This window comes from Lynx canadensis, chromosome C2 (assembly GCF_007474595.2).
Source record: "Lynx canadensis isolate LIC74 chromosome C2, mLynCan4.pri.v2, whole genome shotgun sequence".
In the NCBI taxonomy this organism is placed as follows: Eukaryota; Metazoa; Chordata; class Mammalia; order Carnivora; family Felidae; genus Lynx; species Lynx canadensis.
The window spans coordinates 110639066-110658531 of record NC_044311.2 but is presented as its reverse complement, the minus strand read 5'-3'; the positions used below and the strand labels follow the sequence as shown (position 1 = coordinate 110658531).

Genomic DNA, 19466 nt, shown 5'->3' with positions numbered 1-19466 from the left:
AGTTTCTTGCAGGGTTCATTTAGTGGTCATGAACTCCTTTAGTTTTTGTTTGTCTGGGAAACTCTTTATCTCCTCCTCTTTTGACTGACAGCCTTGCTGGATAAAGAATTTTTAGCTGCATATTTTTCTGATTATGCACATTGAATATATCCTGCCACTTCTTTCTGGTCTGCCAAGTTTCTGTGGACAGGTCTGCTGTGAACCTGATCTGTCTTCCCTAGTAGGTTAAGGGCTTTTTTTTTCACTTTCATAATTCTTTCCTTGTCTGTGTATTTTGTGAATTTGACTATGATATGCCTTGGTGGTGGTCAGTTTTTGTTGAATCTAATGGGAGTTCTCTGTGCTTCTTGGATTTTGATGTCTGTATGTTTCCCCAGATTAGGAAGGTTTTCAGCTATAATTTCCTCACATAAACCTTCTGCTCCTTTTTCTCTCTCTTCTTTTTCTGGGACTGCAATGATTCGAAAATTATTCCTCTTTAATAAGTCACTGAATTCTCCAAGTCTTGTATCATGACTTTTTGCCTTTGTTTCCCTCTTTTTTTCTGCTTCATTATTTTCAATAATTTTATCTTCTATATCACTGATTTGCTGCTCTGCTTTGTCCATCCTTACATTATGGCATGAATTTGAGATTGTATTTTTAATTTTGGCCTGACTAGATTTTAGTTCTTTTGTCTCTGTAGAAAGGGATTCTCTGGTATCTTCTATCCTTTTCAACCCTAGGTAGCATTCTTATAATTGTGGTTTTAAATTCTAGTTCAGACATCTTAATTATATCTGTGTTGATCAAATCCCTGGCTGTCATTTCTTCCTGTTTTTTCTTTTGAGTTGAATTCCTCCATCTTGTCATTTTGGAGGAAGAAAAAGATTAATAAAATAAAAAATAAAAATTAAAAACAAAATCAAATAAAGGAAGCTAGATCTTAGGCATGTTTTGGTTTGCTTGTTGAGAGAAACTTGATAAAATAGAGAAAAAAGAGAAAGGAAAAAAGTTAAATTTTTTAAAAACAAATTTAATAATAAAATGGAATAAAATAAAATAAAGAAAATAAAACAGAATAAAAAAATAAAAAAATAAAAAAGAATTTGCTCTTTCTGTGTCTAGGAAACAAAAAGAAAGAAAAAAGAAAAGAACCTAAGCAAAAACAGTATAGAAAATGAGCAAATAAAAGAACCAGCAAACAGAATAAAACCTGAATGAAGTTACATCCAGTATCCCCTAGAACAGAATCTTTGCAGCATATTATAGTCGTAGACTAATAAGCAGGTGGAAGGGATTTGTGCTGGTCTTCTGGGGGATGTGCCTGGAGGGTTCAGTTGAGCAGGGTTTGGTGTAATGGCTCCGTTCTCCACCTGGTGGCACTGCTTAGCTTACTAGGGTCGATTTGTGTGTGTGCATGCACACACATGCACACATGTGCTTTAGAAGTGAAAATGACTTTACCCACCTTTGACACAGGAACCTGTAGCCTCATGACTTGCTATCAAGCACCCTCCTTTGTCATAGGCTTCCATCCACTCCCCACCTGTACCTTGTACCTGTCCAAGCTGTCCACTTGCCAGGTGGCACCTCCCTCCAGAGTTTTATCTCAGATAGGGCTGTGTTTCAAAACCCCACACTTCAGACACCCCTTTGACTTGGATCTGTGCCAACTCTCTGCAAGAGGGTCTCACCATACAATGGCCAGGAGCTGGCTTGCCCCAGAAAATGTTCCTGTGATCACACAGTGGCAGAGGCCACTGTGGGCAAATCACATCACACAGCCTGCACTAGGTTTCCCAGCACTCTGGGGTCTTTGTACTAATATCAATAAACGTGACCACTCTCCAAGGTCCACTGAGACTTTTGCCTGTGGGGAGCCCATATGGCCTCTACCAAATGCACTCCAATCTGGGGAACCACTTCTCCCTATGTGGTACACGGATCCCTCAGACCACACTACTTCCTCCTGGAAAATTCTGGGGATTTTTCCCTACTTCCTCACCAGAACACTGAGCTCTGAAACTTCAGACTTTGGACTTCACTGTTTATAGAATCCTGGCAGTATTGAAACCCTCTCCTTTTCTCCCCATCAGAGAACAGGTGTTGATTGTTTTCAGTCCCTGCGGGTATTTTCACTCTTTCTCTCTTTCTCTCCAGCTACTTTTAGGGGGAGTGCTTTTCTTGTGTGATTTCAATGTGCTGCATTCTCCCCCTTTGTCTTTCTTTCCTCTCTTTGTGAAAACAGCTCCGTTCCCTCTATGGCTCCGTGGCTTTTCTCTCCCCCAGTTCACCTCTCCACACCCCATACCTGCCAAGTTCTCTGTTTCCAATTATGCAGATTGTTGCATTAATCCTCAGATCAGTTTCCTAGGTGTTCAAAACGGTTTGATGCTGATCTAGCTGCATTTCAGGGATGAGACAAGCTCAGGCTCCCTATACTACTCTGCCGTCTTAACTCCTCTGTACTTGATTTACAAAAGTTTTTGAAATAACTATAGATTTCTTTCTTATTTATTTATTTATATTTTACAGTCTTTATGTCACTTTTTAAAGTTTATTTATTTATTTTTGAGAGGAAGTGAGAGGGAAAGAGAGAGTACACACGTGCATGTGTGCCAGGGGCAAAGGGAGAGAGAATCCCAAGCGGGCTCTACGTTTTCAGTACAGAGCCCAACTTGGGGCTTGATCTCATGGTTCATGAGATCTCGACCTGAGCCAAATCAAGAGTCTGACACTTAACTAACTCAGCCACCCAGGCACCCCCATTTATTTCTTTTTCTTACTTTACTGTAATGGATTTAACTTTCAGTACAATTTTTTTATATCAAGTTTTAATTTACATTCTAGTTACTTAACATATGGTTTAATATTAGTTTTAGGAGTAGAATCCAGTGATTCATCACTTACATATAACACCCAGTGCTCATCACAAGTGCCCTCCTTAATACCCATCACCAATTTAGACCATCCCTCCCCCCACTTTCCCTCCTTTAACTCTCAGTTTGTTCACTATAGTTTAGAGTCTCTTATGGTTTTCCTCCCTCTCTTTTTTCCCCTTTCCCCTATGTTCATCTGTTTTGTTTCTTAAATTTCGTATATGAGTGAAATAATATGGTATTTGTCTTTCTCTAACTGACTTATTTTGCTTAGCATAATACACTCTAGCTCCATCCATGTCATTGTAAATGGCAAGATTTCATTCTTTTTGATGTCTGAGTAATATTCCATTGTGTGTATGTGTGACACACAGCACATCTTCTTCATATCACATCTTCTTTATCCATTCCTCAGTTGATGGACATTTGTGCTTTTTCCATAATTTGGCTATTGTGGATAATGCTGCTATAAACATTGGGGTTTATGTGCCCCTTCAAGTCAGCATTTTTGTATCCTTTGGGTAAATACCTAGTAGTTTAATTGCTGGGTCAAAGGGTAGTTCTATTTTTAACTTTTTGAAGACCTCTATACTGTTTTCCAGAATGGCTGCACCAGTTTGCATTCCCACCAGCACTGTAAGAGATTTCCCCTTTCTCCACATCCTCACAAACGTGTTATTTCCGGAGTTGTTAATTTTAGCCATTCTCACAGGTGTGAAATTATAGTTTTCTTATTTTAACTATCAAACCTTTATTATTTTAATTGACTTTGATTATTTTCTAACGTACTGCAGAGAGATCTGCTTTCTTAATTAGAAAATAGTAAAGATAAAAATTAACTTTTTTGATACCTTTAAGATCATTACTATCATTTGCTAGATGTGTAAAGCTTGGGTTGCTATATACATTAAATGATACGTAATACATTGTCACAGTTATTTTTCTTCTTTTCTGAGGTCAGGCTTTCAGCTATTTCTTCTCACTAATGTCTGAATCTGCCTCAATGCCTACCACTCACATTTGTAATTAGTTTGGGTTGCCAAATTTTTTTAAAGTTTGATTAGAACTTTAAAATATCTAAATAGGGGCGCCTGGGTGGCGCAGTCGGTTAAGCCTCCGACTTCAGCCAGGTCACGATCTCGCGGTCCGTGAGTTCGAGCCCCGCGTCGGGCTCTGGGCTGATGGCTCGGAGCCTGGAGCCTGTTTCCGATTCTGTGTCTCCCTCTCTCTCTGCCCCTCGCCCGTTCATGCTCTGTCTCTCTCTGTCCCAAAAAATAAATAAACTTCGAAAAAAAAATAAAAAAATAAAATAAAATATCTAAATAAATAAATAAAATATCTAAATAAAATAAATATGTATCTAAAATAGGAACAGATAGGCTCTAAGTGAATAGATGATTTCTAAGCTTGAAGGTTTATGTATATTCTATGATTCTTTGGTATCTAGTCAGTATACTGTACACAGGAAGTAACATGAAGTCTTTGTTTTATAATTTTTAAAAATGAAAATTATTTTATTTTTGTTTTCTTCCTATAAAAGCAATACATATTTATTGCATAAGGTTTGAAAGTTTATCTATTAAGCAGAAATATATTTATTCAAGAGATGTGGGTAATATTTGTAAGTACATTAAAAAAGTAAGCTCTGGAGAAGAGATATGATTTCAAGAGGAAGGGTGGTATGATGTGGGGTAGCCGGCAGTTGGGAGAAATCTGTATTTTTTAATGTTTCTACATTAATTTCATGTTATATAAATATTACTTTCTATTTTTTTAACTATTAAAATAAAGGCAGGCAAAAATATTAAATATATCCTACCCACCCAGTGACCACCATTATTACCTCTCCATAGAAAATACTTATCTATGAATATGTATTAAAATACTGGGCTAGATATAGATATATCGGGCAACAATAAGACTACCGTTTTAAAAAAAAATTAGCAGGATCACATGAACATCTTTCCATGTCCAAAAAACATTTCTGCAACTTTATTTTTAGTACATTAGCTCAGATATGCATATTTCCTCTTGGATGATAGTTACAAAAATAACGTGAGGGATAAGTTTTAGATTTTAGACATTGAGGTAAAGTATATATGTTTTCTTTAACTGAATTGGTTAGATAACTGTTCTCAACACTCTAATTCATATAAACTGCTTAGAGAAAAGGGGTTAATTTATTTCTTTTTAAAATATGTTAACAGTTTTATAAAAAGACATATCTGGCAACTATCTGGTTATTTTGACCAATGTAACTTTTTATGATGTTGACTTTCATAGACATTTCAGGAATGGTTAGTAAAAAATATGAGTCTTAACTTGTTTTTTAGAGTTTCGAAAAGAAATATAAATATCCTGCATCACTAGACATATTATCCAATGTTGGATGTGCACTGTCCATTACTGGTCTGGCCCTTACAATTGTATTTCAGATTGTCACCAGGTAAGAAGTGAAACAGGCTCCTTTTATAAGAAAAATTGCTATCTTGATATTATTTCCTCTGCACATATTCTCATCATAATATGGTCTCTTGGAGATAAAAGGGAAATCAGAATTAGTTCAACAAGTTCATCTTACAGAAGAGCACACTCAGTTCTGAAGAGGCTAAGAAATACATACAAATAAATTTATAATTAAAACTGTGGTAAGTGCTTTGAAGAAAAATTACATACCATGTGATTATAAGTTTGTCATGTAAAAATAGTGTGGTCCCATAGCTCATTAATGCTATATAGTTCCTTTGTGTTGAATAGAACCATACCTACCAATTTGCATTTATAAAAGAACAAAACATTGCTAAACAATACTTTTGAAAATTAAACTAATTTAAAATACATATTAAGTTTTCAAATGGTCAAACTTTTAAAAAGTCTTTGAATTCCATAGTTCGAAAAAAATCGAACTTAAGGGGCACCTGGGTGGCTAAGTCAGTTAAGTGTCCGACTTTGGCTCCGGTCATGATCTCACAGATTTTGGGTTCATGCCCCACATGGAGCTCTCTGCTGTTAGCATAACGCCCGCTTTGTCTCCTCTGTCTCCCTCTCTCTCTGTTACTCCCAGCTTGTGCTCTCTCTCTCTCTCAAAAATAAATAATTTTTAAGAAATCTAACTTTAAAGATTACCTATAAACACATATTTCTTTCCACCTTGACCTCCTCACTAAAGGTCCAATTTTATATAGCACTTGTTATTTTTTCAAATGCTACATTTTTATCAATCTGTAAATATAAGTTTGTTATTTATTAGTTTACCTGGGTACTCTCTGTTTTCCCCATCAGCATGAAAATCAATGAGAACAGTGACTTTTTCTGATTTTGTTGTTTCTATTGTTGTTTGTTTTGTTTTGATTAGTGTATCCCCAAGACTGAGCACAGTACCTGGCCCTTAGTAGAGGAATATCTGTAGAATAAGTGGGACTATTGAGTATTCCTACGTGGTCCTCCTCACAAACTCAAGATATCCCAAGATGTATTCATCTTTCTTTCAGAATTATTTCTTTTTTTTTAATTTTTTTAACGTTTATTTATTTTTGAGGCAGAGAGAGACAGAGCATGAATGGGGGAGGGTCAGAGAGAGAAGGAGACACAGAATCCGAAACAGGCTCCAGGCTCTGAGCTGTCAGCACAGAGCCCGACGCGGGGCTCGAACTCACGGACCTCGAGATCATGACCTGAGCCGAAATTGGATGCTCAACCGACTGAGCCAACCAGGCGCCCCCAGAATTATTTCTCCCTACTAAATTCTCTCATAAGTGTTTTCTCAGATGTGTAGGCTCAGAACTTTTTATTTTGAAAGCATTGCTGTTTAAAATATTTCCTGAAATTTTATTTAAAAAGTTGAAAACCTATAGAAAAGTTGCTAAATTTTCAAGCATTTCCTAAGAACACGGGTATTCTCTTCTACAGTATAATACCATTATTCTCACTCAGGAAATTCAACTCAACCAATTTACCATTGATATAATGTTACTGTGTTAATATACAATCCACATTCAAATTTCTTCAGTTGTTCCATTAATATCTGTTATAGCTGAGTGGTCCCCCCCCCCCAATTCATTTAGTTGCTATGTTTCTTTTCTTAAATTTTTTTTAATGTTTATTTATTTTTGAGAAAGAGACAGAGCACGAGTTGGGGAGGGGTAGAGAGAGAGGGAGACACAGAATCTGAAGCAGGCTCCAGGCTCTGAGCTGTCAGCATAGAACTTGATGTGGTGCTTGAACTCACAAACTGTGAGATCATGACCTGAGCTGAAGTTGGACACTTAACCAACTGAGCCACCCAGGAACCCCAGTTGTCATGGTTCTTAGTCTCATTTAGCGTAAAATAATTCCTCTGGTTTTTTGTTTGTTTGGCATTTGGGGACAATCTTTTGAAATGTTCATGTCAGTTATATTGTAGAAAGTAGAATATTCAACAGTTTAGGATTTGTCTGAAATGTTCCTCATGATTAGATAGGGGTTAAACATTTTTGATGAGAATACTACATCATTAAGTCTTTTTCAGTGTGGTATAGCAAGAAGCATGTGATGTCAGTCTGTCCCATTATTGGTTGTATTAAGTTGGATTCCTTGTTTACAGTGGTGTCTACTGGAATTCTACACCCTAAAGGTTAATATTTTCCCCTTTGTAAGCAACAAGTAATCTGTGGGATGATACTTTAAAATTGTGTGACTATTCTGTCCCCCAACTTTTACTCAATGGTTCTTATTGGAATATGTTATTACCTTGATGGTTGAAAATGATTCTTTCTCTTTATTTACTCTATTCCTTTGTAAAGAAGTGTACTCTTGAATGTAACCAGAGGGAGTCTCTTCATGTTGTTTTGGCATGTCCCTAGCAGTCTTTAAGCACTTTTTAATTTCAGGTACAGCAAGATGACCCAGGCACATTTTTCACTTTCTCTGCTCATATTCAGAAAAAGCCATTTGTTCAAAGAGCCAGAACTCCTTTTGATTCCTCTTCTTTATCTATCACACTTAATGAATCTCTTGCCATTCACTCAAAGTTTTTATAATGAGTGCTAATTATGGGCCAAGCACCACATACAAACTGAATACCAAACTATGAACAGCAAGTAAGCTCTCATTTCTCATATTTATATTCTTTGGCAAAGACAGATGTTATACAGATATATACAGAATTAAATATATGATTACGAATAGTGGTAAGCGCCTTGAACGAACATTGCATGCCATGTAGTTACAGGTCTGTTATGTAAAATGAAATGGCTCTTATATTTGTCCTTTTATTTGTATTTCTTTTTTTAAAATGTCTACCTTTGAGAGAGAGCAAGTGGGAGAGGGGCAGAGAGAGGGGGACAGAGGAACTGAAATGGGCTCTATGCTAACATAGAGAGCATAATGAGGGGCCCAAACTCAAGAACTGCAAATTGCAAGATCACGACCTAAGCTGAAGTTGGACGCATAACCACCTGAACTACCAGGGCCCCCTTTTATTTGTCTTTCTATCGTAATCATACTTGAACAGTTTTTGAACCCATTTGAATAAGTTGTGGTAGGTACATAACTAGTGTCTTTGCCTAAAATTTCAGTACTTCTAGTGGTTTTCAGATTTTTTTTCATTCTCTATCGACATGTTTCTTAGCACAGTTATGCTCCCATGTATGTCACTAAAAATTCATCAGGAAACAAAAACAAAAATTAAAAAATGGTATTGGCTTCTAAACGTGAATCAAATAGTTTTCTTTGTTCATGGACAGGGTCCCCCATAATTATATATAAATTACATATAATATGTATAATTTATAGTAAATTATAAATAATTTAGATACATAAGATATATAAGCTACATAATATATGTTATAATACATTATATAATTATATATATTATATAGAAAAATAACATAATATTAATGTACAGAATATAGAAATGTACAGAAGAGCCAGGCTATTTGAAAATAGCCTGTTCTTCCTGTGGATTACAATTTCTGTTTGAAACTGGAAAAAATTAGAAGCTAACTTTGCTTTTATATAAAAGGAATCTTTTGAGTACTTTTTGCAGTTCTGGTCATTAAAACTTTCAAAAGACTGAATTAAATTTTGAATTATTCAGAAAATCTCAACTAAAACATCAAGAGGACGAGCAGAGTTCTGTTTAAATATACACTTTTTATGCATTGTAGAAATCCAAAGACTGAGAAGGTTCATGATGAAATGTTATAAAATCATAAAGGATATGTAATTAGTAAGCAGACTTATTCATCAGATTCTGAGATATTAAAAATGGGTACTTGGAGATGTTAGAACTTTAAGCACAGTAATAAACTTAGGGAAATAGTTATTTGAAGAGGCCTTGTATTCTGAAGAACCCAGAAGGGCTTAGATGGTAGTGAATGGAAATTCTGTAACTTTCATTAATATAAGACTGCATACCATAGTATACAGAGAACTATAATATGTCATTAAAGGGGCCTTATGGATATATCTGCCTTTAACCATTAAGGCAAACAATACATGCACAGTAAAGACAATATGAAACCTCACATTTGAGATCAACCCTTATTTAGGGAAACCTTGAATTCTCTGCCAATCTGAAAATACACAGGTAGGCCACCACAGAACACACATGTGGCATGAGCACGCACACCCATTCTCATTTTCTCTCTCTCTCCCTCCCACTGCCTTTTAAGGACTCCTGGTAAACAATGCCAGCTTGCAGACAAAATGAGAAAAGGCTCTTCTTTTCTAGCAAAGATCTTAGGTAAAGGTGAGAAGGTAACAAACCCAAAAGTTTTAAAGAATCCTTGGTTCTACCCCCCAGAAATTATGTCTTCAAACAAAGGAACAGTCTTCAAGCATGGTTTATATTATAAGGATCATCCAGAGCATCTTGGCCATTTGACTGTCAGCAAGTATTTCCTAAAATATGTTTCTTGGACACAGGTGAAATTTTGTTGAGTATAAGCCTTTCAGAGGGATAGTAATCATCAGTCTACTCAAATTATGAAGAATGTCATTAGTAGCAATAGACCATGAAACACATTTTAAGTATTTTTACTTAACTTAAAATGTTTATGGAAACCTTACTCTTTAAATGTAATATAAGCTAAACTTATACCATTTTGTTTTAAACTTATAAAAGTAGTTCAAAATTATATTTGGCTTTATTTTTTTTAATACAAAATTTATCGTCAAATTGGTTTCCATATAACACCCAGTGCTCATCCCAATGGGTGCCCACTCTTATGTGGATCCTGAGAAACTTAACAGAAGACCATGGGGGAGGTGAAGGGGGAAAAAAAAAGTTAGAGAGGGAGGGAGGCAAACTATAAGAGACTCTTAAAAACTGGCCTTCTTTTAAAATCCATACTTGTTTTTTTTTATGTAAAAGACTTTATTTGTTTGTTTATTTATTTGTTTATTTATTTCTTAAATGTTTATTTGTTTTGAGAGAAAGAATGTGTGTGTGTATGCCAGGGTGGGGGAGGGACAGAGAGACTAGGAGAGAGGGAGAATCCCAAGCAGGCTCCTACTCTCAGCATAGAGCCCCACATGGGGCTCGAACCCACAAACCATGAGATCACGACGTGAGCCAAAATCAAGAGTCAGATGCTTAACTGACTGAGTCACCCAGGCGCCCCTATATAAAATACTTTTTAAAGTACAAGAGACTTTTTCTCCACATTTGAACATATGTTCACTTACTAATGTGGAATTTTTTCCTATTTTGAAATTAAAAAAAAATCCATTTGGAGTCTTTCTATAGCTGGCCTTTGTATATGTTTGCAAATCTGGAGTGGAACCTATTGTCTATTATAGTAGAAGAAACTGCCCTAAAAGTTAGTGGCTTAAAACATTAATTTGTTATGTCTAAGGACTTAATTTGGGCTCAAGTGGCTTGATGGGGCTCAGCTGTGATTCTTCCATTGGTCTCTCTTATGGTCTCCTGTGAGGAGTCAGATGGTGGGTGGAGTTAGGCTAATCTGGGGCTCATCTGGTATGCTGGGAGAGATGGGTCTTTCTCCCTCTCCACATAGTCCCAGAGCATTCCTATGCAGTTTCTTTAATAGGTTAGCTAGACTTTTTACCTGGTGGCTCAAAACTTCCAGAAGTACGAAGGGGAAAGAAAGCTTGTTTTGAGTTTCATGGGCAGAGTGCCTTTATGGAGTCTTTCCTCCATAAAAAAAAAAAAAAATCAGAAAATGTTTCACCACTGTATAGGTATAAAGGTGAATATATTAATATTATATGTTCATATTTATTCTTTGACCTATAATAGTTAATTATTTTCCCTTTTGGTTTTAAAAGGACTTAAAACTTTGCTGTGGGCCATAAAACTATCATTGGTCCTAAGCACTACTTTGGTGAATAAGTTGGCCCTGGCTTCCAGGCCTTCTGGCGCATTTCATTAGGGAGATCAAGTCACAGGTTGGCCCTGGGAGAGGATTACACAGCAAATAGATACCAGAAAGTAGAATCCAGCGGGAGTCCTCTCTGCTGAATAGCAGTTACCTTTTATTATAACAGTTTCAAGAAAGGATGTATCGGGGGCACCTGTGTGGCTTAGTCAGTTAAGCATCTGACTCTTGGTTTTGGCTCAGGTCATGATCTCATGGTTTGAGCCCCACATTGGGCTCCAAGCTGACAGCATGGAGCCTGCTTGGGATTCTCTCTCTCTCTCTCTCTCTCTCTCTCTCTCTCTCTCTCTCTCTCCTCCCTCCCCTGCTCTCTTTTTCTCTCTCAATAAATAAATAAACTTAAAAAAAAAAGAAAAGATGTATTGACCTATTTTCTCTAACTCACTTCTCTGTGGAAATGAGAGGACAGTGAGCTCTTCTGGTGCAGTTGGAAAGGTAGGTTTACCAGCTGGCCCATGGGCTATGAGCTGGATTTACATCGAGTAATAATATTTTTCACTCACGATTTCACTAGAGTTTATTTTTTGCAGATGTTCTATTTGTTCAATTATATTTACTTGTTTTTAGGAACGTCAGAAAAACCTCAGTAACCTGGGTGTTCGTCAGCCTGTGCACATCAATGTTGATTTTTAACCTCCTCTTTGTGTTTGGAATCGAAAACTCCAATAAAAACTTAGTGAAACGTGATAATGACACCAATAAGATGGATTCTGATAAAAATGAAATACCCACGCAAGATACTGTTGTCATCTCGAATCCCACCTGCACTGTGATGGCTGTCTTGCTCCACTATTTCCTGTTAGTGACATTTACCTGGACTGGAATCAGTGCTGCCCAACTCTATTTCCTGCTAATTAGGACCATGAAGCCTCTTCCTCAACATTTCATTGTGTTCATCTCTTTAATAGGATGGGGCAAGTGTTTGCTTTTCCACTTAGTCATACATTAATTTTCTTGAAATAACTTAAACTAATACCTACTTAAGGCCTAACAGCCCAAGTCCTTTAGGTAGGGGTGATGGAAAGCCAGCACCACCAGGAGTGCCTTCTGCCTGGTTGTTCACACTCCTGGGAAGGAGACACGTGTGATCAGGCAGCTGTACTAGTCACATCATAAGCTAAACTCAAATGTTAATTTCCTTTAACATCTCTAGTAGTTTGATTTGAAATTTAGACCACATATAATGTGTTTCCTAGCTACTTTAAAAGAAATATTTCAAGAAAACCAGAGTGACTCTAAGAAAAATAATTTCAAAAATTTTCAAGTTCCAGAAAAGAATTGTGTTCATGGTATCTAAATTTAAATTTCTTCAAGTGAAAGAGGAATTAGGCCATTTAAGAATGGAAATTGTGGTAAGTGTTACAAAGGAATCAGAAATAGTATCGGGTTATTATGTACAGCCAACAATAAAAGACAGAGGCAAAGAGTTACAGAAAAATTATGTCCACCATTAACCTACATCTGTAGGTCATTTAGTACATTGTCTAGAGTAGAAAGAATAACATAGTCTTGAAAAGGGTCAGACGTATAATTCATTTGTGTTCTTTTATAATTAATTTCAGTTTTGGGTAAATTATTAATTTGGTGCCTCTCTTTTGCCACATAGGAGTCCCAGCTATCGTGGTGGCTCTGACAGTGGGAATTATTTTTTCTCAGAATAGAAATGATCCACAATGGGAGTTACAGTACCGGCAAGAGGAAATGTGAGTTTATATTTTTAAGAAATGTTCATTTATTTGATATAAGAGTGTAACTGTTCAGTGATATTGAATGTAAGTATCAATGTACATATGAATCTCACTTTATAACTGTCATAAGTGGGTATTTCAAATTCTCAAAGAACACATTATATTTTAAATATAGTGACATAAAAGTTCCCTATGATAAATCCTTTTGTAAAACAAGTAATTACCTTCTAAATTTATAATCTGAACTTCTTATAGTAGATTTGTCTTCTTTAATTAAGCCTGAAAATCATAGGACACAATATGTGTGATCCTTAGTAACCCTTTATCTTAGTTTTTTTAATCTAGAAAATGGGAATTACAATGATAGTAATACCCACTCTGAGGTCATGGTGAGGGGTCAAGCGAGTGTGAAAATATTTCATAACTTGAAAAGCACTATCCATGCTTTTTACCAGTTCTATATTGATAAGATTATTATGAATACTTGATGATGATTTATCACACATTACAAATTCTTTCTGTGATTATAGTGTGAATAATTAACTCTTACTAATGGAAATACCTGACTGTATGGTGTTTGCTTTTTATGTGAGGTGGGAGAGAAGAAAACTGAGCTGAACTCTTTACATGTGTGTCTGCTGCCAAACAGCAACTGCTCTTTAATTTATCCTCCCTTCTCCTTTTATAATCCAGCCATTCTCATCCCCAGATCCACCGTAGGTCCCAAAGCAACTTAAAAAAACAACAACAGAATTCTAGGAAATGTGCCAGTACACCCAAGGAAAGTCTGTGTAGTCAGGGTGCATATCTAGTTCCAGGGCTGACCATGCCCAACTGTAGACTAGGAAGCTGTCTTCCTGGCTTGATTTTAGGGGCCAAATACTCCAGGTACTATTTTCTCTGTTTAATTAGGGTTAAATATCTTTTAATTAGTTAAAAAATGTTTTAATTCCACAATTACAGAACAGGGGTAAGATGCAAATATGTCACGGGGCAGGTAATTCACTTCATATAGCATCACTGATTTCCTTCCCTAACCCTGGGACAGGGCTAGACATACTACTGTCAAGGCCTTCAGGAGAAAGAAGCCTACCATCTTAGATATATTCACATTGAGCTATAAATAATTAAGAGCAGATTCTTTCCTGAGCACACTGTAGGTGTTAAGGAAGACACTAAGCAACTGATAATAGAAGTTGGAAAGAGAGGAAGGATGCTTAACATGAATATCTGCCTCACCTTGGACTCATCCCCCACCTTTCACCCTATACACATGCATCAATGGTCACATTTTTTCAGGATGTATGTGGAAAGAGAAGGGAGTATTTTTTGGTTTCTTGAGTTACCCTCCCAGCAATTATACCACCATATCCCACACTCTCCCCCACTGCTCCCAGCTCTGCCAGTCACACGTGAAACCCCTAACCCAGTTCCCCTCATGTACGGCTATCTCTGCAAGGACCCAATTAAGGGGTGACTGCAGGGCAGGACACACTCCTCCTTAATGCTCCATCCCCTGATTGTCAGTGCTGCCATCATATAGGCTGTTTCGTACTTTCCTGAAGGATTGAGGTAACATGGAAAATTATAATGCCCGAGAGGGAAATTCTTTTCAGGTGAATACTGCATATGATAGAGCTGTCTTCATGGTATGTTTTCTGGCAAAATCACCATGGAATTAAACAGTTCATCTGAGGTCCACTTGTGATGCTCTCCAGACCTCAGGTCCATAGCTATTTGTCAGATCAGCCTCCATTGTGTGCTCTCCAATCTTAATTCTAGAAATTCCACTCCATACCTAAAAGGGTTAGTCTGACTGTAGGAACCATCCTCTCTTAGACAGCCTATTTCTCAAATCTGAGTTATTAAACCCAGAATAACAATAGGAAAGGCTATTATGAGAAGAGATTAAGCACGACTCTCTCTCCAGGAAGGACAAAGGAAAGAGGGGGTGAGGAGTCCTGTCTTAGTGCACACTTCCTGACGACCATGGGTATCTAAGCCTATTTCCCTTCCAGGTCTCCCCAGTGGTATGAGGTGGCTGAGAAGTCCTGCGTACATTTATAGGCACACACGCACGCACACACATTCACACACACACACACACACACACACACACACACACAGATCTATAGTACAAATAGTAATCCTCAGAAATTGTATTGTCAAAAGTAGAAACAACTCAAGACTCAGGTAAGGAAAAATATATATATGTATATATATTTGTATATGTATATGTATTTGTCAAATTGTTTCATAATTAACAAGTCTGCCTTTATCCAATAGATGTGTATTGTTCATTTTCTTTCTCTATCCTTTCTTCCCCTCTTAAGCTGTGTTTCTCTAGACTGCCTAGATAAGAAGTGTGTTCATCTTTTTCACTTAAAACTTTTGATAGCCACTTGCAGTGTGCCTGGGTGGCTCAGCCAGTTAAGTGCCCAACTTTGTCTCAGGTCATGATCTCACAGCTCGTGAGTTTGAGCCCTGCATTGGGCTCTGTGCTGACAGCTCACTCTCTCTCTCTCTCAAAAATAAATAAATGTTAAAAAATATTTTTTAAAAATAAAACTTTTGATAGCCGCTTGCTTTGTCACCAAGTTGCTTCTAGAGATTTGAAATCCTTCCTCTCAGAAGGATTTCATTAAATTCTCAGCCAAGTGCTCTCCTGTTTCTTCTGTGAATGGCAGGAGGGTTGGCCTCCAGTTACACATGAAAGGAAAGCCTAAAATCCTGAAGATAAACTTGCTCACTCTCACCATTTTATTTAAGGATAGACCTATTCTATCTGTTAATGGATGAAGGCACTCCTTTTTATTTTTTAATTCATTACAGAGATTTGAACATCTTCCCAGTTTCCTTCAGGTCATTTGGATTAGAAATAAGTTTCTAATAATTTAAAATATAACAAATTACAATGCAAAACAGTTTAGAAATCCTCTGACATGTATAATAATGGTGTTTTGCCCGCAGGGGAAAGAAAACATACATTAACTAAATGCCAGGGAGTCTTAAATTATTTTGTTAATAATAATGCCCACCTGGGGCGCCTGGGTGGCTCAGTCGGTTAAACATCTGACTTTGGCTCAGGTCATGATCTCACGGTTTTGAGTTGGAGCCCCGCATCAGGCTCTGTGCTGACAACTCAGAGCCTGGAGCCTGCTTCAGATTCTGTCTCCCCTCTCTCTGCCCCTCCCCCACTTGCACTCTGTCTTTTCTCTCTCTCTCTCTCTCTCTCTCTCTCAAAAATAAACATTAAAAAAATAATAGCGCCCACCTGACACCTCCCCTTGGGTGTCTAATGGGATGTCTTCTGGTCTTCTTCACTCCCTAACCTGCTCTTCTTATCATTTTCCCCATCTCACTAATGGTAAACTCCATCCTTCTAGGTACTCAGGCCAAAGAACTTGGAATCACTCTTAATTCTCCTACATCTCACATCCAACCTGTAAATAAATCCTTTGCTTTACTTTAAATATATTGGGAATCAGACTCTTTCCTAACATCTCCTCTCCTGGTCCAAGTCACCAGATTATTGTAATAGACTCCTAGGTGATTTCCTACTCTTGTGTATCCTCTTCTATTATCCCTGCATCTAGCTAGAGTAATACTTCCAGATCTCAAGATAGATCATGTCAGGTTTCTCCTTCTCATCAAGAGTACATGCAACAACTGATAAAGCCATAACATAATTTGCATCTTTTCACTAATGCCATCTACATACTATGTCTAGCTGCACTAGATTCTTTGCTATTCCTTCAGTTCTCAAATCAGGGCCTTTGCACTTGCTGTTCCCTCTGCCTAGAACACCCTCCCCCTTATCTACTTCAGATCTTTGCTGAAAGAAATATCACTTTTTTCCATAATGCTTTTTCTGACAACTCTATTTAAATTGAAACCCTCCCCCCCAACACATATACATACACATACACATAGTAATACCTACTCTCATTACCTGCTTTATTTTTCTCCATATCACTGGTAACCATCTGACACAGTGTATATTTTATTTGTAGTTTTATGTATTCCTCTCCTTCAAAATCACTAAAAAAAGGAATTTTTATTTTTTAATTTTTTTCATCATGGTAAGTGTGCTCTTTAATCCCCATCACCTATTTCACCCATCCCCCCCCCCCACCTCCCCTCTTGTAATCATCAGTTTGTTCTTTGTAGTTAAGAGTCTGTTTCTTGGTTTGTCTCTCTCTCTCTTTTTCCTTTGCTCATTTGTTTCATTTCTTAAATTCCACATATGAGTGAGATCATATGGTATTTGTTTTTGTCTGACTTATTTTCCTTAGCATTATACTCTCTATCTCCATCCATTGTTGCAAATGGCAAGATTTCATTCTTTTTTATGGCTGAATAATATTCCAGTGTGTGTGTGTGTGTGTGTGTGTGTGTGTGTGTGTGTGTGTGTGACATCTTTATCCATTCATCTGTCGATGGACCCTTGGGCTGCTTCCATAGTTTGCTATTGTAAATAATGCTTCAATAGACATGGATATACATGTATCTTTTTGAATTAGTCATTTTGTATTTTTTGGGTAAATACCCAGTGGTGCAATTGCTGGGATTGTAGGGAAGTTCTATTTTTATTTTTTTGAGGAACCCCGGATTGTTTTCCATAGTGGCTGTTCCAGCTTGCATTCCTGGTTCTTTAAATTTAACGAAGAGGGTTCCTTTTTCTCCGTACCCTTGCCTGTACACTTGCCAACATTTGCTGTTTCTTGTGTTTTGTTTTTAGCCATTCTGACAGGCATGAGGTGGTATCTCATTGTAGTTTTGATTTGCAATTCCCTCATGATGAGTGATATTGAACACCTTTTGTGTGTCTGTTGGCCATCTGGATGTCTTCTTTGGAGAAATGTCTTTTCATGTCTTCTGACCATTTTTAATTTTTTTTTAACGTTTATTTATTTTTGGGACAGAGAGAGACAGAGCATGAACGGGGGAGGGGCAGAGAGAGAGGGAGACACAGAATCGGAAACAGGCTCCAGGCTCTGAGCCGTCAGCCCAGAGCCTGACACGGGGCTCGAACTCACGGACCGCGAGATCGTGACCTGGCTGAAGTCGGACGCTTAACCGACTGCGCCACCCAGGCGCCCCATCTTCTGACCGTTTTTAATTGGATTATTTGTTTTACAGATATTGAGTTGTATCGGTTCTTTACATATTTTGGATAATAACCCTTTATCGGATACGTCATTTGCAAATATCTTCTCCCATTCAGTAGGTTGCCTTATAGCTGTGTTGATTGTTTCCATTACTGTGCAGAAACTTTTTGCTTTGGTATAGTCCTAACAGTTTATTTTTGCTTTTATTTTCATAGCCTAAGGAGATATATGTAGGGAAATGTGTCTATCGCCAATGTTAGAGACATTACTGCCTGTGCTCTCTTCAAGGGCTGTTATATTTTAGGCGTCACATATAGGTCTTTCATCCATTTGAGTTTGTTTTTGTGCATGGTAAGATACAATGGTCCAGTTTCATTCTTTTGCATGTAACTGTCCAGTTTTCCTAACATCATTTATTAAAGATACTTTCTCCCATTGTATATTCATTCCTTCTTTGTTGAAGATTAATTTACCATATAATTGTGGGTTTATTTCTGGGCTTTCTAGTCTATTTAATTGATCTGCGTGTCTGTTTTTATGCCAGTACTATATTGTTTTAAAGTACCACTTTATAATATAACTTGATGTCTGGAATTGTGATACCTCCAGTTTTGTTTTTCTTTTTCAAATTTGCTTTGGCTATTTGAGGTCTTTTGTGGTTCCATACAAATTTTAGGATTGTTTTAGTTCTATGAAAAATGCTATTAGTATTTGTTGTAGACTCTAAGCCTAAAGTTCTCTCTTGTTCAGCAAGAGAGTGGATGCAGGATTAAAAGTGAGAGATGGCCAATGTCTGGGAAAAGACAAGAGCTCCGAATAAGAGTGCTTGCCCCGTATTTATTAAGATCAGAAGACTTACAAATGTGATGGACATGTACAAAGAGACAATGAATTTGTGAACATTAACGCATGGGCATGAGGGAAAGGGGGTTTTGAAGATATACAGTGTTAGGAGTTTGGGTCAATATAAAACAAAATCCTGGTGCCGGGCAGATGGGCAGGAGGTTGTTAACAGCAGACATGAGGCACCGTGTCTGTTTATCTTAACCAGTGTAGGGGATAAAACAGATAGAGCAAGTAACCTCAGGGTTAACAAGGCACCTTTTCTTTTGCTAATCAGCTCCACTCTGAGCAGCTTCACCCACATCAGGTCTATAGCCCTAGGTACCTGTTTACCTGATTTGGTCCTTTCTTTCTGTAAAAGCAGCTTTCTCTTCCCAGTTATAGTACTAAATTGGGGGGCATTTTTGCCCTGAATACCTAACCTTGCTTACCAGATATACCTTTGTATGGGGGCCTTTGCGCCCCCAATTCTGGTGGCTTTGCCCCCCCTACTCTATTTTGGGGGCCTTAGCCCCCCTTCTCTATCCTTATTCACCTAATCTTATTTACCCAAACTTGGGTGTGAGCATCCTATGGCTTTGT

The 19466-nt window shown here is 37.4% G+C and overlaps 1 protein-coding gene across 1 annotated transcript in view; it reads left to right on the top strand.

Annotated features, from left to right (window-relative positions):
- ADGRG7 (adhesion G protein-coupled receptor G7) overlaps positions 1-19466 on the top strand; it is a 71678-nt gene that overhangs the window by 37572 nt on the left and 14640 nt on the right. The window contains exons 11-13 of the mRNA XM_030329616.1: positions 5195-5307; positions 11810-12156; positions 12849-12945. Of these exons, the coding sequence (XP_030185476.1) occupies positions 5195-5307; positions 11810-12156; positions 12849-12945 (557 nt within the window). The remainder of the gene's footprint in view (positions 1-5194; positions 5308-11809; positions 12157-12848; positions 12946-19466) is intronic.